This window comes from Callithrix jacchus, chromosome 12 (assembly GCF_049354715.1).
Source record: "Callithrix jacchus isolate 240 chromosome 12, calJac240_pri, whole genome shotgun sequence".
NCBI classification, from domain to species: domain Eukaryota; kingdom Metazoa; phylum Chordata; class Mammalia; order Primates; family Cebidae; genus Callithrix; species Callithrix jacchus.
Genome location: NC_133513.1, coordinates 20639968 through 20662376, shown reverse-complemented (window position 1 = coordinate 20662376; position 22409 = coordinate 20639968). Strand labels below are relative to the sequence as shown.

The following is a 22409-nucleotide window of genomic DNA, read 5'->3' as shown; positions in this document are numbered from 1 at the left end:
ACCTTCCACCTTCCTTCCACCTTCCACCTTCCACCTTCCTTCCACCTTCCATCTTCCACCACCTTCCACCTTCCACCTTCCTTCCACCTGCCACCTTCCACCTTCCACCTTCCACCTTCCACTTTCCACCTTCCTTCCACCTTCCACCTTCCTTCCACCTTCCACCTTCCTTCCACCTTCCACCTTCCTTCCACCTTCCACCTTCCTTCCACCTTCCACCTTCCTTCCACCTTCCATCTTCCACCACCTTCCACCTTCCACCACCTTCCACCACCTTCCACCTTCCTTCCACCTTCCACCTTCCTTCCACCTTCCACCTTCCACCTTCCTTCCACCTTCCACCTTCCACCTTCCACCTTCCACCTTCCTTCCACCTTCCACCTTCCTTCCACCTTCCATCTTCCACCACCTTCCACCACCTTCCACCTTCCACCTTCCTTCCACCTTCCACCTTCCACCGAGAGTTTCTCAGATTGAGGTCCAGAATTTGCCTGCATTAGAATCTCCCAGCCCATTGGCTCAAGTGCAAAGACTGGGCACCTCTCACCAAAGACATGGGAAATCAGAATCAGGGAGGCTGAAGTCCGGGAGCCTCCACAGCCACAGCTCGCAGGTAATTCTGATGCTTGTTAAAGTAAGAGTACTACCTGGGTGGTAGAAACCCAACCCCCCCACCCCCACACTGTTTGATATTCCTTGTTTACAGTTTCCTGAAAGGCTACTCCTGAACATCCAAGACTCTGCTTTCAAACTGCATCCTGTCACCGCCACCTTACATGGAGCCCAGATCATCGCCACCTGTCACCTAAGAGACCACAGCAATTCTTCCTGACTGGCACCTGTACTTCCTGTCTTTTGCTCCCCAACATTTTCTTATGAACATTCTCTCTCTCTTTTTCCTGTAGAAACAAGGTCTCATTATGTTGCCCAGGCTGGTCTCGAACTCCTGGCCTGAAGTGATCCTCCCACTTTTAGTTATGAGCCACCATACCCAGGTCTATATTTATTGATTTATTTATTCATTGAGACAGGGTCTCGCTCTGCCACCCAGACTGGAGTGCAGTGGAACGTTCTCGGCTCACTGCAGCCTCTGCCTCCCGGGTTCAAGTGAGTCTCCTGACTCAGCCTCCTGAGTAGCTAGGACTACAGGCATGCGCCACCATGCCCAGCTAATTTTTGTATTTTTAGTAGAGATGGGGTTTCACCATCTTGGCCAGACTGGTCTCAAACTCCCGCCCTCAAGTGATCCTCCTGCCTCAGCCTCCCAAGATGCTGGAATTACATATGTGAGCCAGTGTAAGCTGTGGCTTACATTCTCAACACTTTCAAATACACAGAGGCTTAAATAATTGTATAGTATGGTCAGACATGGCGGCTCACGCTTATAATCTCAGCACTTTGGGAGGCCAAGGTGGGAGATCATGAGGTCAGGAGATCAAGACCATCCACTAACATGGTGAAACCCTGTCTCTACTAAAAACACAAAATATTAGCAGGTGTGGTGACACGTGCCTGTAGTCCTAGCCACTCAGGAGGCTGAAGTAGGAGAACTGCTTGAACCCGAGAGACAGAGGTTGCAGTGAGCTGAGATTGCACCACTACACTCCAGCCTGGGCAACAGAGTGAGACTCCATCTCAAAAAAAAAAAAAAAGAATTGTACAGTACAGTGCACACTCCTAGATACATCCCCTAGATTCTATAGTGGATAGTTACTGATATTAACAATGCTATAATTATTTTTAAATATGTTCTATTTGCTTCATTCCTATCCATTATCTATCACTCTATCTTTTTTGAAAGCATTCCTAAATAAGTTGCTGACATTAGTACACTTCTCCATTGTCTTAGTCCATCCAGGCTGCTACAACAAAAATAACATAAACTGGGTGGCCTGATAACAACAGAAGTTTATTTCTTACCCTTCTGGGGGCTGTGAAGTCCAAGATCAAGGCACCAGCTGATTTCATGTCTGCTGAGGACCGTTCCTCATAGATGGGACCTTTCGGTTTTGCCTCATAGGGAGAAAGGGACAAGGCAACTCTCTAGAGCCTCTTTACAAGGGCATTAATCCCATTCATGATGGCCCTGCCCTTATGGCCTAATCACCTCCCAAAAGGTCCCACCTCTTAATATCATCACCTCAGGGTTAGGATGCCAACATATGAATTTAGGAAGCATTCAGACCACGGCACCCCTACGCATTTCGACAGGTGCATCATTAACCAGGGTTCAGTGTTTGTTCACGGTGGGGTTTTGTTGTTGTTGTTTTTTGAGATGGAGTCTCACTCTGTCAACCAGGCTGGAGTGCAGTGACACAATCTCAGCTCACTGACTCCTGGGTTCAAGTGATTCTCCTGCCTCAGACTCCCAAGTAGCTGGGACTAGAGGTGCATGCCACCATACCTGGCTAATTTTTTGTATTTTTAGTAGAGACGGGGTTTCATCATGTTGGCCAGGATGGTCTCGATCTCTTGACCTTGTGATCTGCCCACCTTGGCCTCCCAAAATGATGGAATTACAGGTGTGTGCCACCATACCTGGCCTGGCGGTTTTTTTTTTTTAAGATTAAATTTATATACAGTGAAATGCACAAACCTTAGGAATACTGGATGAGTCTCGCGTAATGGATACAACTGTGTATCCTTCCTAATGCTCAGAAAGGTTCCGCATGACCAGGAAGCATCTAATCTCTGCACTGCCCTTGCTCTTCCTTCCCCAAGCCACATGAACTCAAGAAAAAATGAACTACCTACATTGTAGATATTTTTATGGCTTAAAAAATACACACACTGTTGGTCAAAAAGCCATCTGCACACCTGTGTTCATAGCAGTATTATTTACAATAGCCAAACGGTAGAAGCAACCCAAGTGTCCATGAATGGATGAATGAATACATAAAATATGACACACACACACACACACATACACACACACATACACACACACACACAGAGGAATATTATTCAGCCTTAAAAAAGAAGGAAATTCTAACTCATGCTATGACAGAGATGAACCTTGAAGACATTATCCTGAGTGAAACAAGCCAGTCACCAGAAAAATACTCTATGACTTTACTTACATGAGGTACCTAGAACTGTCAAATTCATAGAAAGTAGAATGAGGGTTGCCAGGGGCTGGGGGGAGAGGGAGATGGGGAGTTATTGATTAATGGGTGTAGGGTTTCAGTTTTGCAAGAGCTCTAGAAACGGATGGTGATGATGGTGACACAATGTGTATGTACTTAATGTCCCAAACTGTACAGTCAAAAATGGCTAAGATGGTAAATTTCATGTTGTGGGTATTTTCCCACAATTCAAACGAATAATTTTTTTTTTAAGTTTCACTCTTGTTGCCCAGGCCAGAGTGCAATGGTGCGATCTCAGCTCACCACAACCTCCACCTCCCAAGTTCAAGTGATTCTCCTGCCTCAGCCTCCCAAGTAGCTGGGATTACAGGTGGCCACCACCAACCACACCCAGCTAATATTTGTATTTTTAGTAGAGACAGGGTTTCACCATGTTGGCTAATTATTTTTTTAAAGACTTGAGCCTACACAGATTTCAATGGCTTTCAATCCATTCAGGTAAGCAGAATTTCTCTAAATGGCCAGTGTAATTTTATATCTATGTCAATCCCCTCATCCCACTCACTCTATGGTCTTATTTCCATCATCTTCCAACCAACCTTAACATTGAGACCCCCATTAACTGCCGTTTCCTGAATGCCAAGATCAAAGTTGCAGTCAGATGGGACATTGCAAGACAGATGGGATGTTCTGCCTGGAACCAGGAGGTGCCTATATGCTGGCCCCACAAGCCGCCCATTCATCTTCCATATGGGTTTTCCAAAGAGAAAGTATAACTAGACCCTAAGAGTTAGCCCAACCCCATACACCATTAGAATAGGCTGAAAATAAGAAACGGAATAGTTTTGTCTTATATACCATTACACAGCTGCCTCCTTTCCTTCCCATTCCACTAATCAACCAAGCAACTGGTGAAAGCAGATGTTAGCCTCTAATGAAAATCAGCAATCAGGCCAGCTGTACTGACTCATATCTGAATCCCAGCACTTTGAGGAGTCAAGGCAGGAGGATCTCTTGAACCCAGTGGTTTGAGACCAACCTGGGTAAAATAATGAGACTCTACCTCTACAAAATTAAATAATTATCTGGGTGTGTTGGTGTACACTTGCGGTGTCACATGGTCCCGGCCATGAAAGGCTGAGGTAGGAGGATTGCTTAAGCCCAGGAGTTCAAGGCTGCACTGAGCTATGATTACACCATTGCATTCCAGCCTGGGTGACAGAACAAGATCCTGTCTCACACACACACACACACACACACACACACACACACATACACAGACAAGTCGCCGTCCTAACCCTGACCCCTAGATCTCAGAATGGGACCTTATTTGGAAATCAGGTCATTGCAGATGTAGTTATTTAAATTAGGATGAGGTCACACTGGAATAGGGTGGGTGTTGATAAATGTTAAGTTGTTGAGAAATGCTAAGTGTATGAATATTAAGAAATGCTGAGTGTACGATAGAATATATTGTTTGCTAGGAAGAATGATGGTAAGGAAAACCTAGCTGCCCCTCCCCACACCACCCACAAGTAGAAAACTACTTGGGGCATTCCAAAGTGGCAGGACAATGTACCAATACCACACACCAGTTAAAAAAGTTCTTTGAGCTATCTGACCCTGCCCCCGTGGCTCTCTTGTGGAGAATACTTTTTGGTCTGTCTGTGATCAATGGTTAGCGAGCACCACCAGCTGCCTACTTGGCATACTTTGCGTTATGGGAAAATACCAAACACCTGTTTGTTAATAAGGATCACCTGTTCAGAGAGTCTAAATGCAGGGGTCAGTGTCTACTGGGGGCCTTCAGCCCAGAATGCTGTCAGCCCGCTGAGGCTCTCAGCTCGGAAGGCTGTTGGCCCCCTGGAGAGCCCACTTTGCTGTTCTCTCTGGGTGTCTGACTCTAAGTTCCTTCAGCATCACCTGGGTGGGGGTCTCTACAGCCAAGCTGGTCTCGGTAGATGGGTCCCAATTTAATACGACTGGTGTCCTTATAAGAAGAGAAGAGACACAGACACACATACAGGGAAAAGATGGTCATGTAAAGGTGGGGCAGAGATTAGAGTGACCCAGCTCCAGCCAGGGAACTCTGAGGACTGCCTGCAACCATCAGAATTCAGGAAGGGGCAGGGAAGGCTTCCCCTCCAGGTTTCAGAGGGAACACAGCCCTGCTAATGCCTTGACCCAGGACTCCTCACCTCCAGGCCTCTGAGACAACCAATTTGTGTTGCTTTAAGCCACTCCATTTGTAGTGCTCTGTTATGGCAGCCTGGCAACAAATCTACATCCAAATCCCCATCTCTGGCTCTGCTTCTAGGGAACCTAGCCAAAGACAACCAGCTTGGTTTTTCTCTCTCTCTCTGTTTTTTTTTTTTTTGGCGGAACTTAATTTTTTTTTACTTTTAAGTTCAGGAGTACAACTGCAGGTCTGTTACATAGATAAACTCATGTCATGGGGGTCTGTTGTACAGATTATCTTATCATCCAGGTATTAAGTCTAGTACCCACTAGTTGCTTTTTCCAATCCTCTCCCCCTCTCACCCTCTACCCTCTGAAAGGCCCCAGTGTGTGTGTTCCCCTCTGTGTCCACGTGTTCTCAGCATTTAGCTCCCACTTATAAGTAAGAACATTTGGTATTTGGTTTTCTGTTCCTGTGTTAGTTTGCTGAGGATAATGGCCTCCATCTCCATCCACGTTCTTGCAAAGGACATACTCTTGTTCTTTTTCGTGGCGGCATAGTATTCCATGCTATATATGCACCACATTTTCTTTATCTAGTCTATCACTCATGGACATTTAGGTTGATTCCATGCCTCTCCTATTGAGAATAATGCTGCAATGAATGTACCTGTGCATGTGTCTTTATAACAGAACAATTTATGTTCCTTTGGGTATATGCCCCGTAATGGGATTGGTATTTGTCTTTAGATTTTTTTTTTTTTTTCAGACAGAGTTTTGCTCTTGTTACCCAGGCTGGAGTGCAATGGCGTGATCTAAGCTCACTGCAACTTCCGCCTCCTGGGTTCAAGCAATTTTCCTGCCTCAACCTCCCGAGTAGCTGGGACTATAGGCATGTGCCACCATGCCCAGCTAATTTTTGTATTTTTTTTTTAGTAGAGATGGGGTTTCACCATGTTGACCAGAATGGTCTCGATCTCTTGACCTCGTGATCCACCCACCTCAGCCTCCCAAAGTGCTGGGATTACAGGCGTGAGCCACCGCACCCAGCCGTCTTTAGATCTTCGAGGAATTGCCACACTGTCTTCCACAATGGCTGAACTAATTTGCACTCCCACCAACAGTATGTAAGTGTTCCTTTTTCTCCACAACCTAACATTTGTTATTTTTGACTTTTTAATAGTAGCCATTCTGACTGTTGTGAGATGGAATCTCATTGTGGTATTGATTTGCATTTCTCTAGTGATCAGTGGTGAGCTTTTGTTCATGATTGTTGGCAGCGTGTAACAACCAGCACAAATTCCAGAGTAGGCATGAGCTGGGCAACAGGAGCACATTCCTCCCTCAGTCAGTCTCCAGTGCCTTTTTTTGTTGAGCTTCTTGCGTCACTAAGTATGAGTCTGATATTCAAAGAGAAATACCCATATAGCATCGCCTCGTAGTGGATTTCATCATTTAAAACTTCTGCCTAAAATACATCGCTCCACAAATGTGAACAAATAACATCTTGATCCACTCCAATGGTACAAGACCTACTGTGTTGGCATTACTGAGAGATGGTACCTCAGTCTGCGATATGGTGCCAATTTTCAAGGCCAGTTTTGATCATTCTTAATAAAATAAGTCTTGGCAGGGGGCAGTAGCTCATGCCTTTAATCTCAGCGAACTTTAGAAGGCCAAGGTGGGAGGACTGCTTGAGGCCAGCAGTTGGAGACCAGGTTAGGCAACACAGTGCAAGTCCCGTCTCTGCGAAATATATTTTTTAAAAAATTAACCAGGTGCAGTGGCATACAACTGAAGTCCTAGCTACTCAGGAGGCTGAGGTGGGAGGATCTCTTGAGCCCAGGAGTTTGGGGCTGCAGTGAGCTGTGACTGCACCACTGCATTCCAGCCTGGGTGACAGAGCAAGACCCTGTTTCTAAAAAAATAAAATAATTATAAAAAATCAAAATGCGTCCTGACTGCACATTTATTACTGCATGCAGCACGCTGCATTACGGCTTGCTGTCTACCAAACTGTCTTTCCCACCAGAATGGAAGCTCCTGCCGCCCGGAATTGTGTGGTATTTACCGTTATTAATCCGACTAGAACTGCCAGGTATATAATAGGACCTCAAGGAAAACAGAATGAAGAAAGGAGCAGATCAGAGAAGAAAAAACAAAGAATAATAAAGAGGGGTGAAGAGAAGGAAAACAAATATCTTTTTTTTTTTTTTTTTTTTGAGATGGAGTCTCTCTGTAGCCCAGGCTGGAGTGCAGTGGCACAATCTCAGCTCACTGCAACCTACGCCTCCCAGGTCCCGGTTCAAGCAATTCTCCTATCTCAGCCTCCCAAGTAGCTGGGATGACAGGCAAGAGCCACCATGCCCAGCTAATTTTTGTATTTTTTAGTAGAGACAGGTTTTTACCATGTTGGCCAGTCTGGTCTTGAACTCCTGACTTTGTGATCTGCCTACCTCGGCCTCCCAAAGTACTGGGATTACAGGCGTGAGCCACTGCACCCGGCCGAAAACAAATATCTTAAGGGTCCAGATAACACTTCCAAAAACTACTTTGAACAGTACTAAGAAAACACTCATCATCATCAGGAATGAGACAGAGGGGGTTTACAGCCAGGATTTGAGAGTGAAACTCACAGTGAAAGGCATTGCCAGCCGCTATCTGGCTGACAACAGCACCAGCAAGGCTGGAAGCCCCAGTGTGACAGACCAGAGTGTAAATCAGATGAGCAATTAGAGCAGCTGACCTGCCTGAAATAGTTCAACTTTATACACACTTTGTTATTTTATTTTTTTAGAGACAAGGTCTTACTCTGTTGCCCAGGCTGGAATGTACTGGTATAATCATAGCTCATTGCAGCCTCAAACACCTGGGCTCAAGCAGTCCTCCTGCCACAGCCTCCCGAGAAGATGGAACTATAGGCACATGCTACCATGCCTAGCTAATTTTTTTTTTAATGTTTTTTAGAAATAGGATGTTACTATGTTGCCCAGGCTGGTCTCGAACTCCTGGGCTCAAGCCATCCTCCCACCTCAGCCTCTCAAAGTGCTGGGATTACAGGTGTGAGCCATTGCACTCAGCCCTATACACATGAATAGTTTCAATTCACAGAGGCACCCAAAAGTCCCCATGGGACTAAGGCACCGCCCACAGCTCTATCAAGGGTGAGGAGCCAGCCCTCGTCTGGGAGAAACCTGCTCCAGCAGTGACATGAAACAGGCCCTGCCACCCCTCTTCAGATGTAAGGGAGACGGCAGCTCTGAGATTAGCTCAGCTCAGGCGACGGCCAGCTCCTCTGCTGCAAGAAGGCTCCGCATCAGGAGTGATGGGAAACACTCCCGGTCTCTTGTCTGCCCAATTAGATATTCACCAGGTGTGATTACTGCTTAGTGTACCGGAAGTCGATGCGTCACAGGCTCACTCTGAATGGGTTCACAATGGAAGATGTCTGCTCCTGACAACTGGGGATGCCACTGTGGAGAGCTCACCATCAGCCAGACCCTTCAACAGGGTTATCTGGTCCACTCCTCACCTCATCACTTCAAGGTGAGGTGAGGGAGCAGAGGGATCCCGCAACAGCTAGGCAGTGGGGGGAAGGTTGGACCTAAAGCCATTTTCTCTGCATGTCACCAAATGGCTCCCAATGGAAAAGTAACTTTTTTTTTAAAGAGACAGGGTCTCGCTCTGTCACCCAGGCTGGGGTGAGCTAGAGTGAGCACAGTGGCTCAACCATAGCTCACTACAGCCTTGAACTCTGGCCTCAAGAGATCCACCTGCCTCAACCTCCAAAGTAGCTGGGATTACAGGTATGCACCACCATGCTTGGCTAACTTTTGAATTATTTTTTGTAGAGATGAGGTCTCACTGTGTTGCCCAGGCTGGTCTCGAACTCCTGAACTCAAGCAATTCTTTGAAACTCCAATGACGTGGCAGGAGCTACAAAGGTGACACTTGGTTCTCCTGCCTCAGCCTCCCAAAGTGCTGGGATTACAGGTGTGAGCCACAGCGCCTGGCCTGGAAGGCAACTCTTATTGACCTCATGGTGGTCAAAGCCCCCTCCCTTGTGTCTCCATCTCCCATAGCTGTTCCTACACCAGCCATCCCACAGGACAGGCAGAAAAGGAAGGGAAGAGGAGGGAGGGAGGGAGGGAGAAAGGAAGAAAGGGAGGGAAGAAGGAAGCAGGGAAGGAAGGGAGGGAGTGAATGAAGAGAGAAGTGGGAAGGAGTGGCTGGGTCTTTTCCTTTCCTTAGGCTCCCCACGTCCTTCTACCCACAGTGGGTTGACACTTGTCCTCTAATATACAGGAATGCCTAACAGCCAACTGGAGACGGGTCTGTTGGTGGCTTCCCAAGCAGCCAATCGCATTTCCCTAGCCTGGACACAGGGAAAGCAGCCAGTCTAACAGGGAGGGAGGAAAGAAGGAAAGAAAAGAAGGAAAGGAAGGGAGGGAGGAAAGTGGGAGGGAGGAAAAGAAGAGGAAAGAGAGGGAGAAAGGGAGGGAAGCGGGGAGAAGGGAAGGGAGAGAGGAGGAAAGGAGAAAAGAAGGGAAGGAGGAAAGGAGGGAAGAAGGGAGGAAACCAAATTTGCAGTGACATGGCAGGAGGACTTATCTGCAAAGGTGACACCTGAGCCTCCACTTTAAGGAGGTGAGGTGTGCAGACACCCAGATTCTCTGTATCTCCAAGTCTTCCACTGTGGGAAGTAGAAAAGTTTCTCTTTAAAGTTCCCTTTCTTGTTAAAGAATACATCGTAAGTGTGCTAATAACTCTTTGTTAAGCCCGGATATGTAGCTGTTAAACATGCTGTGCTTACAGGCACATAGTATATTCTATGTCCTTGTACTTTAACCAAAATATCTGTGCTGGATGTGCCCATGGGCATGTCTCAGCTTGCAGCCTATGCCCCTTGCCTGTTTAAAAAGGTTTTAAGTTATTAGTCAATTGGCTTTTAGTTTAGATTGTGAGGTCTGGCTCCAGCCAATGGAAATTAGACACAGCAGTAAAGATGACCCCCCAAATGCGTGAGGGATAAATATGTCTGCTTTTCCTTTGTTCATTGTACTCTCATGGCAAGATGGCTGGCGAGAGTCCCCTTCCTGCAGTCCAGGAAGTGAAACTTGCTTGCTGACAGATCCTTTGTCTCGGTGCTGATTTTTTTTCTTTCTGGCCCTGAGCATCTGTTTCCAACATCCACTGAAGTTAAGAATGGAGTTTGGCAAGATGGAATTTGTTAAGTCTAGTGGGTCTCCCTCATTAAACTTTAAGTTTCTAGCTGGGTGAGATGGAGCAACTCTTTGAAACCCCAGTGATATCAAGAATCAAGGAAGACACCCAGGAAGCACCCATGAATTCTGACTATGTGATGGGAAGGAAGATTAGACACGAGGAATGCCCAACAGCGGACTGGAGACACAGCCTGGTCCGTGTGTGGCTTCCTGAGCAGCCAACCATATTTCCCTGGGCTGGACAGGGGGAAGGAAGCCAGTCTAACAGTTGCCTTGAAAAACATCCATGCATCATCCTGTTTTCCAGCCTTCAGTTTTTTCCCTCAAAATCAATTTCTGAAAGTCAAAATGATTGATAGCTTTATACCCTGCGCAATCATTCTCCTTATTAAATAACTCAGCATCAGTGATTTTAAAGAGGCTTCCAGAGTGATGGTGGTTACATGAATCTATATATCTGATAACTTTTCGCAGAATGACACAAGTGATGCATGTAAAAACTAGTGACATCTAAATAAGCTCTAGGTTAGTTACCAATGTCTACTTCCTGGTTCTGTAAGACATTATCACTGTGGGATGCTGAATCCAGAGGACACAGGAAGTCTCTGTTATTTTTGCAACCTCTTGTGAGTCAAAAGTGATTTCAAAACAAAAAGTTTGGCCAGGCATAGAGGCTCATGCCTGTAATCCCAGCACTTTGGGAGGCTAAGGTCGGCAGATCAGGAGGTCAGGAGATCGAGATCATCCTGACCAACATGGTGAAACCCGGTCTCTCCTAAAAATACAAAATTTAACTCTGTGGCATGTGCCTGTAGTTCCAGCTACTCAGGAGGCTGAGGCAGGAGAATGACTTGAACCCAGGGGGCGGAGGTTGCAGTGAACCGAGATCGCACCACTGCAATCCAGTCTGGTAACAGAGCGAGACTCCGTCTCAAAAAAGTAAAAATAAAAAGATTAACGGTTTTAAAAATTTTTTAAAAACCTTTTAAACAGTAAAGTAAAAATAATCACTTTTTTTAAAAGCTCCCAGGAGGAGACACCACAAACCCACCCCTTACCTGAGAACTGGGAATCAGCGCCTTCCACCAGTGCCCACCCTTGACCAGGTCAACTTCACACAAAGGCACGGAAACTTTCCCAATGACACAGTGGCGGGAGAACTTATCAAAATCCACCACGGTCAGGAGCAGGGTCCTCCTCTGGGCTTCCAGGAAGGGGATCTCGAAGGTGTAGCGCTCCTCAAACACAGGCTTCTGGGTCTTGCGTTTGACCCCAGTCTGCTTCGAGTTCTTCTGGTCTGGCAGGAGACAGATCTTGACGTAGGGGTTGGAGTGTGCCATGTCCTGGCGAGAGCCGTCATGGGAGATGGGAGGTGGCAGGTCCCTGGCCTCGATCACACGCACGGTGAGGTGATTGTGCAGGAGGTCATACTGGGTGCTGAAGTGCAGCATGCCCAGCTGGTACTTGGTCAGGATCTCCTCGTCCGTCAGAGAGTCCACGTCATCGCTGTTGGAGTCGAGGGAGTACAGGTGGGGTTCGAACTTCCTGAAATAGTCGTCAGGGGTATAGGTCCGTCTGAGCACCGAAGGCTGGATGGGCTCCTTCTTGGAGCTGAGAACACCAAACTCGATGGGTTTAATATCGATGAGTGGAGAGCTGGGACGTCTTGACTCAAGACCTGAGAACCACCAGAAATAACAGTGAAGACCACCACCACGTACAAGGCCGACCTGGGCCACTTTACAGGTGAGCAGATTCTTGCATTGTTTGCTCTGCTTCAAAATAATCTTTGCCACCTTTCTCCACACTCTAAAATACTCACTGATTCTGTGACAGACGGTATGGTGGCACTATTGTCACCACTGCCATTATCACAGCAGCCAGGTGCCAGGCACTGCTCTAATGGACTGCGTACATTACATCACTTCATATGCACAATCATAATCTCCATATCCCCTTGAATGTTTAGATAATTACTATTATCCCCACTTTATAGATGAGGAAACAGAAGCTTTAAGTAACTTTCCGAAGGTCACACACTTGCAAGTGGAGGAGCCAGGGGTCAGGCTGACCTCGCTGGCCTGAGTCTGGCTGTAACCATTATCCTATGATGCCTCCACTTTAAGAGAGGGAGCTCTGGGACCAGAGTGTCTGGGTGAAATTCCTACCCAACCACTTACTCACTACTCGTCACTACTCATGTACTCAATAGCAGTGAGCCATGTGACTCTAGGCATGTTATTTTAACTCTCTGGGACTCCACTTTCCCATCAGTAAAACAGACTCAATAATAGCACCCACCTCAGAGAATGTGGTGAAGATTCATGGAATCTTCATGCATGGAAAGGGCATGGCGCAGGATGTGCTGGTAGGCACAGACCAATAAATGGGAACAATTATACGTCAAGGTGCATATTCAAACCTCATCGCTTACAGGTGGCCTCTCTCCCTTCCATGAACCAGCCAAGTCCATCGATCCCAAGTTCATGATTCTAACAACTGCACATCCCTCTCTTCTAGCAATGAGCCCTCGGCATTCTTGCTAATTGCCCACACAGCTGTCTTTCTGAGACATTTGCCTGAGGCAAGGGAGGTACACTGATAGATGTGTGCTAAATGGAAATCACCTGTGTTCAAAGCTGGGCATGAGACTTCGAAATCATCTGGACCCACACTGTCCACAGAAAGATAACGCAAGCCAGAAATGTAAGCCACATGTGTAACTTAAAATGTTCTGGCAGCCACGGCTTCTAAAACATACAAAAAATGGTGGTTCAAGCCTGTAATCCCAGCACTTTGGGAGGCCGAGGCGGGTGGATCACGAGGTCAACAGATTGAGACCATCCTGGTCAACATGGTGAAACCCCATCTCTACTAAAAATACAAAAAATTAGCTGGGCATGGTGGCGCGTGCCTGTAATCCCAGCTACTCAGGAGGCTGAGGCAGGAGAATTGCCTGAACCCAGGAGGCGGAGGTTGCGGTAAGCCGAGATCGTGCCATTGCACTCCAGCCTGGGTAACAAGAGCGAAACTCCATCTCAAAAAAAAAAAAAAAAAAAAGGGGCAAAATTTATTTTATTTTATTTTATTTATTTTGAGACAGAGTCTTGCTCTATCACTCAGGCAGGGGTGCAGGGGTGTGATTTCGGCTCACTGCAACCTTCCCCTTCCAGGTGCAAGTGATTCTCATGCCTCAGCCTCCCCAGCAGCTGGGACTACAGGTTGTACCACCACACCCAGCTAATTTTTGTATTTTTAGTAGAGACAGGGTTTCATCATGTTGGCCAGGATGGTCTTGAACTCCTGGCCTCAAGTGATCCACCTGCCTCACCCTCCCAAAGTGCTGGGATTACAGGCGTGAGTCACCGTGCCCAGCCTGCAAAATTAATTTTAATATTTTATTTAACCCATTATATCCAATATAAAATCATTTCAACATGGAACCAATATAAAAATATTTTAGTGAGATATTTTAAATTTGCTCTTTTTTTTTTTTTTTTGAGACAGGGTTTCACTTTTATTGCCCAGGCTGGAGTGCAGTGGCAATGATCTTGGCTCTTTGCAACCTCTGCCTCCCAGGTTCAAGCAATTCTCCTGCCTCAGCCTCCCAAGCAGCTGGGATTACAGGCATGCACTACCATGCCTGGCTAATTTTGCATTTTTAGTAGCAATGGGGTTTCACCATGTTGGCCAGGCTGATCTTGAACTTCTGACCTCAGGTGATCCTCCTGCCTTGGCCTTCCAAAGTGCTGGATTACAGGCATGAGCCACTCCACCTGGCCTCTTTTTTGTTTCTCTTACTGTCTTGAAAGTCCAGTATGTATTTTGCACTTACAGAATATAAGTAACATTCAGTCTTGTACCATTTAGGTGCTGAACAGCTGCATGTGGCTGGTAATTGTGATACCAGACAGCACAGATCTAGACCAGCCCTCTCATTTTACAGACAGGAAGACTGAGGCCTAAAGAAGTCCAGTGCTCCCTCTGTTTTTCACTATTTCATGCCCTTGAACTCTTTTTTTTTTCTCCTACTTTTTTATTTTCCCTCTCCCCCCAGGAAAGATTCAACATCAATGATCTCCACCTGAATGAATTTGTTTCGCCCATTTTAAGCTTCTCCCTCTGTTTCCTGAATTTCAGACCGACTCACAGAGAGCAGAGATACTTTTGTGAAGCAGAAGGGGATTGGGAGTCTCTGGGTGTTTGTCCTCTTTTCTCCTCCTCACCCAATTCGTGCTATTTGGTCAAACACATACGCCACACAACAGAGTGAACAAATTGGGTGACCAGCTTTGACAGCCACACATACAGTTCATTTAGGCTTAAAAGTAAGAATGTTTTATATTAAAAAAAAAAAAAAAGACCCAGATTGCCAATATCTCTTTTAAAAAAAAAATCAGACAATACTGGGAGCCCTATCCCATACAGCTACCATTGGCCACAGCTGAGTAAAAGCCACCCTGCACCTCTTTTAATGGGACATTAGCTTTTCAATTGGCCAAAGTCCCCACCCTGCCCTAGTAACTCTCCAGACAGAGCAGCTGCTGCCATTCGTCACTGCACTCAGGCAATGTTTATTTCAATCCAACCTCTGCACTCGGTCACTGATGCAACCCACCTGGCCCCTGAAGTCACCAGAATTGACAAGCCCTCCTATATAATATAACGACACTCATCTTTCAGAATCTGAAATGATATACACTGACAATGTTAATCAATTCAGTCATTTCAATCAAACCTAAAATTAATAAAAGCAAAAATCAATCAAAATGATTGCTTTTGATTAAACTCAGCAGCAATCAGGTGCAATGCCTTCCTCTGTCACACTGTCATTATCTCTCTCTCTCCCTGTCTCCGGGACTGTCACCCTACTCTGCCGCCCTCCTCCAGCAACAACCCTACCCTTCATGATATGACTCTCCTTGGGAGAGTATCTGGAAAGCCAGCCAGGGTCCCCAGATGGGCACAGCAGAGATACTTACTCGAAATCCTCCGCGTCAGGCTGTATGTGGACTTGGATGTGTCTGAGGACGAGCGTCTCCCATCTGGGGAATTGGTCCGTGGGGTCAGCGGGACTTCGCTGGCCGTGTGGACAGAGTCGCCATCCTTGTCACTGCTCCGGCTGGCCATCCTATGGGAAAGGAATAGGTCTCAATGGCTGTCCAGGAATTCTCGGGGACTGACATCCCTTGGGGGTTAAGACCCACGATGAGAAGGGGGACCCAAGATGGCCAAGTAGGAGCAGCTCTGAATTGCAGCTCCCAGTGAGAGCATGGAGGGTGAGTGGATGCTGCATTTCCAGATGGATTTTTATTGCCCACAGACCAGGAGATTCCCCAATGGAGGAGCGCCACGGGTCTCCAGCATAGCTGTTTTGGCCAGCAGGTGGGTCTCCACATAAAAAACTCACATGGGTCGGGGAACCCTTTCAGCTGGTGACTGGAGCACCTGGGAGACAGAGTTGCCATTCAACTGATAAGAAGGGGGCTGAAACACGGAGCCAGGCCAGGAGATTCCTGGGTGGAAAAGCCCCATGAGCCCCCAATGTGGCTGTTTCAGCTGGCGCAGCAGGTCTCTGTACAAGAACTCACACAAATCTTGGCACCATTTCAACTGGTGACTGGAACGCCTGGGAGACAGAGTCACTCATTTAACTGAAAAAAAGGGGTCTGAAGCAGGGAGCCAGGTGATCAGGCATGGCTGGTCCCACCCCCACAAACACCAGCAATCTGAAACGCTCTGGATTGAGAGTTTCACAGCAAACACAGCTGAACTGGGGATGGTCCAGCTCTGTGGGGGAGGGGAGTTTACTGAGGCAGTACACCACTGCTGAGGTAGTCTGCCATTGCCGAGGCTGTCAGCCATTGCCAAGGCAGCCCGCCATTACAGAGAGAGTCTGCCATTACAGAGGCAGGCCGCCATTGCCGAGGCAGTTCTAACTACACCGGTATAAATAAGACTGCAGGGAAGTTCACATGGCAGCTGGGCGGAGCCCACAACCAGCTCAGAAACGCCTCTGCTGCGTTTCTGCCTCCTTGCTGGGCAGAGCAGCCCTCAAAAATGGCAGCAGAATGACAGAAACTTATAAATAAAGCCCTACCTTCCTGGGACAGAGCACCTGGGAAAAAAAGGCAGTTATGAGTTCCGCTGCAGCAGACTTAAAAGTACCTGCCCAGCAGCTCTGAATGGAACAACAGAGCTCACAGCTCAGCACTTGAGCTCCTATAAAGGACAGACTGTCTCCTCAAGCAGCTCCCCGGTCCCCATATATCCAAAGAGTCACCTCATAAAGGAGAACTCAGACTGACATCTGGCAGGTATCCTTCTGGGACAAAGATAGCAGAAGAAGAAACTGCCAGCAACCCTTACTGTTCTGCAGCTGCTGCAGGTGATCCCCAGGCAAGCAGGGCCTGGAGTGGACCTCCAGCAGTCCTACAGCAGAGGGCCCTGACTGTTGGAAGGAAAACTAAGAAACAGAAAGAAATAACTTCATCATCAACAAACAGGATGTCCACTCAGAGACCCCATCTGAAAGTCACCAACTACAAAGACCATAGGTAAATAAATCCACAAAAATGAAGATAAACCAGCACAAAAAAGATGAAAACACCCAAAACCAGAATGCCTCTCCTCCTCCAAGGGATCACAACTCCTCACCAGCAAGGGATCAAGGCTGAATGGAGAATGAGTCTCATGAATTGACAGAAACAGGCTTCAGAAGGTGGGCAATAAGGAATTTCTCTGAGCTAAAAGAACATGTTCTAACCCAATGCAAAGAAACTAAGGACCTTAAAAAAAGGTTTGATGAAATGCTAATGAGAATAAACAGCTTAGAAAGGAACATAAATGAATTGGTGGAGCTGAAAAACACAAGAACTTCGTGAAGCATACACAAGTTTCAATGGCCAAATTGACCAAGCAGAAGAAAGGATATCAGAGGTTGAAGATCAACTCAATGAAATAAAATGAGAAGGCAAGATTAGAGAAAAAAGAATAAAAAGAAATGAATAAAGCCTCCAAGAAATATGGGATTATGTAAAAAGACCTAATGTATGTTTGATAGGTGTACCTGAATGTGACGGAGAGAATGAATCCAAGCTGAAAAGCACTCTTCAGGATAGTATCCAGGAAAACTTCCCCAACCTAGCAAGGTGAGCCAATATTCAAGCCCAGGAAATACAGAGACCACCACAAAGATATTCCTCAAGAAGAGCAACCCCAAAGCACATAATCGTCAGATTCACAAGGGTTGAAATGAAGGAGAAAATGCTGAGAGCTGCCAGAGAGAAAGGTCAGGACACCCACAAAGGGAAGCCCATGAGACTCACAGCAGATCTCTCAGCAGAAACCCTACAAGCCAGAAGAGAGTGGGGGCCAATATTCAACATCCTTAAAGAAAAGAACTTTCAACCTAGGATTTCATATCCAGCCAAACTAAGTTTCATAAGCGAAGGAGAAATAAAATCCTTTACAAACAAGCAATTACTCAGAGATTTCATCACCACCAAGCCTGCCTCACAAGAGCTCCTGAAAGAAGCACTAAACACAGAAAGGAACAACCAGTACCAGCCACTCCAAAAACATACCAAATGGTAAAGACCATCAACACAATGAAGAAACTGCATCAACTAACAGGCAAAACAACCAGCCAGCATCAATATGGCAGGATCAAATTCACACATAACAATATTAACCCTAAATGTAAATGGGCTAAATGCACCAATCAAAAGACACAGACTGGCAAATTGGATGAAAAGCCAAAACCCATTGGTGTGCTATATCTAGGAAACCCATCTCACGTGCAAGGATACACATAGGGTCAAAATAAAGGGATGGAGGAAGATTTACCAAGCAAAGGGAGAGCAAAAAAAAAGCAGGAGTTGCAATTCTAGTCTCTGATAAAATAGACTTTAAACAAAAATCAAAAGAGATAAAGAAGGACAGTACATAATGGCAAAAGGATCAATGCAACAAGAAGAGCTAATGATCCTAAATACATATGCAGCCAATACAGGAGCACCCAGATACATAAAGCAAGTTCTTAGTGACACACAAAGAGACTTAGACTCCGACACAATAATGTGGGACACTTTAACACTCCACTGTCAATATTAGACAGATCAACCAGACAGAAAATTAACAAGGATATCCAGGGCTTGAACTCAGACCTAGACCAAGCAAACCTGATAGACATTTATAGAACTCTCCACCCCAAATCCACAGAATATACATTCTTCTCAGCACCACATCACACCTACTCTAAAACTGGCCACATAATTGGAAGTAAATCACTTCTCAGCAAATGCAAAAGAACTGAAATCAAAACAGTCTCTCAGACCACAGTGCAATCAAGTTAGAACTCAGAATTTAGAAACTAACTCAGAACTGCACAGCTTCACGGAAACTGAACACTGGCTCTTGAATGTTGACTGGATAAACAATGAAATGAAGGCAGAAATAAAGAAGTTCTTTGAAACCAACGAGAACAAAGACACAACATACCAGAATCTCTGGGACACACTTAAAGCAGTGTCTAGAGGAAAATATATAGCAATAAACGCCAACATTAGAAGCAAGGAAAGATCTAAAATTGACACCCTATCATTAAAATTGAAAGAGCTAGAGGAGCGAGATCAAAAAAAACCTCAAAACCTAGCAGAAGACAAGAAATAACTAAGATCAGAGCAGAACTGAAGGAGATAGAGACAAAAAACCCTTCAAAAAATCAGTAAATCCAGGAGCGGGTTTTTTTTGAAAAGATCAACAAAATAGACAGACTAGCCAGATTAATAAAAAAGAAAAGAGAGAAGAATCAAATAGATGCAATAAAAAACAATAAAGCAGATATCACCACAGATTCCACAGAAATACAAACTACCATTAGAGATTACTACAAACAACTCTATGCACATAAACCAGTAAACCTGAAAGAAATGGATAAATTCCTGGAAACTTGCAACCTCCCAAGCCTAAACCAGGAAGAAGTCGAACCCCTGAATAGACCAATAACAAGGGCTGAAGTTGAGGCAGCAATCAACAGCTCACCAACCAAAAAAAGCCCAGGTCCAGATGGGTTCACAGCCGAATTCTACCAGACATACAAAGAGGAGCTGGTACCATTCCTTCTGAAACTATTCCAAACAATCCAAAGAGTGGGAATCCTTCCCAAATCATTTTATGGGACCAACATTATCCTGATACCACAACCCAGCAGAGACTCAACGAGGAAAGAAAACTTCAGGCCAATATCCATGATGAACATAGATGCAAAAATCTTCAATAAAATACTGTCAAACTGATTCCAACAGCACATCAAAAAGTTTATCCATCACGATCAAGTGCGCTTCATCCCAGGGATGCAAGGCTGGTTCAACATACACAAGTCTGTAAACCTAATCCACCACATAAACAGAACCAAAGACAAAAACCACATGATTATCTCAACAGATGCAGAGAAGGCCTTTGACAAAATTCAACAGCCCTTTATGCTAAAAACTCTCAATAAACTCGGTATTGATGGAACGTATCTCAAAATAATAAAAGCTGTTTATGACAAACCCTCAGCCAATATTATACTGAATGGGCAAAAACTGGAAGCATTCCCTTTGAAATCCGGCACTAGACAAGGATGCCCTCTCTCACCACTCCTATTCAACATAATATTGGAAGTTCTAGCCAGAGCAATCAGGCAAGAAAAAGAAATAAAGGGTATTCAATCAGGAAAGGAGGAAGTCAAATTGCCTCTATTTGCAGACGACATGATTGTATATTTAGAAGACCCCATCGTCTCAGCCCAAAATCTCCTGAAACTGATAAGCAACTTCAGCAAAGTCTCAGGATACAAAATCAATGTGCAAAAATCACAAGCATTCCTATACACCAACAACAGACTTAGAGCCAAATCAAGAACAAACTGCCATTCACAATTGCTACAAAGAGAATAAAATACCTAGGAATACAACTGAAAAAGAATGTAAAGGACCTCTTCAAGAACTACAAACCATTGCTCAATGAAATAAGAGAGGACACAAACAGATGGAGAAACATTCCATGTTCATGGTTAGGAAGAATCAATATCGTAAAAATGGCCACACTGCCCAAAGTAATTTACAGATTCAACGCTATCCCCATCAAGCTACCAATGACCTTCTTCACAGAACTGGAAAAAAACACCTTAAACTTCATATGGAACCAAAAGAGAGCCCGCATAGCCAAGTCAATTCTAAGTAAAAAGAACAAAGCTGGAGGCATCACACTACCTGACTTCAAACTATACTACAAGGCTACAGTAATCAAAACAGCATGGTACTGGTACCAAAACAGAGATATAGACCAATGGAACAGAACAGAGGCCTCAGAGGCAATACCACACACCTACAACCATCTGATCTTTGACAAACCTCACAAAAACAAGCAATGGGGAAAGGATTCCCTGTTTAATAAATGGTGTTGGGAAAACTGGCTAGCCATGTGCAGAAAGCAGAAACTGGACCCCTTCCTGACACCTTACACTAAAATTAACTCCAGATGGATTAAAGACTTAACCATAAGGCCTAACACCATAAAAACCCTAGAAGAAAACCTAGGCAAAACCATTCAGGACATAGGCATAGGCAAGGACTTCATGACTAAAACACCAAAAGCATTGGCAACAAAGGCAAAATAGACAAATGGGACCTAATTAAACTCCAGAGCTTCCGCACAGCAAAAGAAACAATCATTAGAGTGAACTGGCAACCAACAGAATGGGAAAAAATTTTTGCAATCTACCCATCTAACAAAGGGCTAATAGCCACAATCTACAAAGAATTAAAACAGATTTACAAGAGAAAAACAAGCCCATTCAAAGGTGGGCAAAGGATATGAACAGACACTTTACAAAAGAAGACATATATGAGGCCTTTTTCATGAGGCCAAGAAACATGAAAAAAATGCTCATCGTCACTGGTCATCAGAGAAATGCAAATCAAAACTACATTGAGATACCATCTCACGCCAGTTAGAATGGTGATCATTAAAAAATCTGGAGACGACAGATGCTGGAGAGGATGTGGAGAAATAGGAACACTTTACACTGTTGGTGGGAGTATAAATTAATTCAACCATTGTGGAAGACACTGTGGCGATTCCTCAAGGACCTGGAAATAGAAATTCCATTTGACCCAGCAATCCCATTACTGGGTATATATCCAAAGGACTATAAATCATTCTATTATAAGGACACATGCACACGAATGTTCATTGCAGCACTGTTTACAATAGCAAAGACTTGGAACCAACCCAAATGCCCATTGATGATAGACTGGACAGGGAAAATGTGGCACATATACACCATGGAATACTATGCAGCCATAAAAAAACGATGAGTTCATGTCCTTTGTAGGGACATAGATGAACCTGGAAACCATCATTCTCAGCAAACTGACACAAGAACAGAAAATCAACCACCACATGTTCTCACTCATAGGTGGGTGTTGAACAATGAGAACACATGGACACAGGGAGGGGAGCATCACACACTGGGGTCTGTCGGGGGGGGAACTAAGGGAGGGCCAGTGGGTGGTGGGTAGTTGGGGAGGGATAACATGGGGAGAAATGCCTGATATAGGTGATGGGGAGGAAGGCAGCAAACCACATTGCCATGTATGTACCTATGCAACAATCTTGCATGTTTCCCAAAACCTAAAACGCAAGAATATATATATTAAAAAAAAAAAAAAACCATGCTGAAACGGTTCTCACACCCATTTTATGCAACATGGAATAAGGCAAATTTTAAATACTGTAGTGTCCTTAAACGCTCAACAACGTCTTGCTTTTTGCACAAAATGTGAAACGATATGAAGAAATATTCCCCAATTTAGAACAATCTGTCAAGAACTTGCATAATTTCAAAGCTGGGGTTGGGCAGAGAGCTGTG

At 45.2% G+C, this 22409-nt stretch overlaps 1 protein-coding gene across 10 annotated transcripts in view; it reads right to left on the bottom strand.

The window, feature by feature from the left end:
• Positions 1-22409, bottom strand: part of SYT17 (synaptotagmin 17) — a 98204-nt gene that overhangs the window by 62207 nt on the left and 13588 nt on the right. For all 10 annotated transcript variants that reach the window (XM_078344790.1, XM_078344791.1, XM_078344793.1 and 7 more), the window contains 2 exons: positions 15472-15620; positions 11548-12167 (listed from right to left, as the gene is read on the bottom strand). In XM_078344790.1, the coding sequence (XP_078200916.1) occupies positions 11548-12167; positions 15472-15619 (768 nt within the window). In that variant the 5' untranslated portion in view covers position 15620. The remainder of the gene's footprint in view (positions 1-11547; positions 12168-15471; positions 15621-22409) is intronic.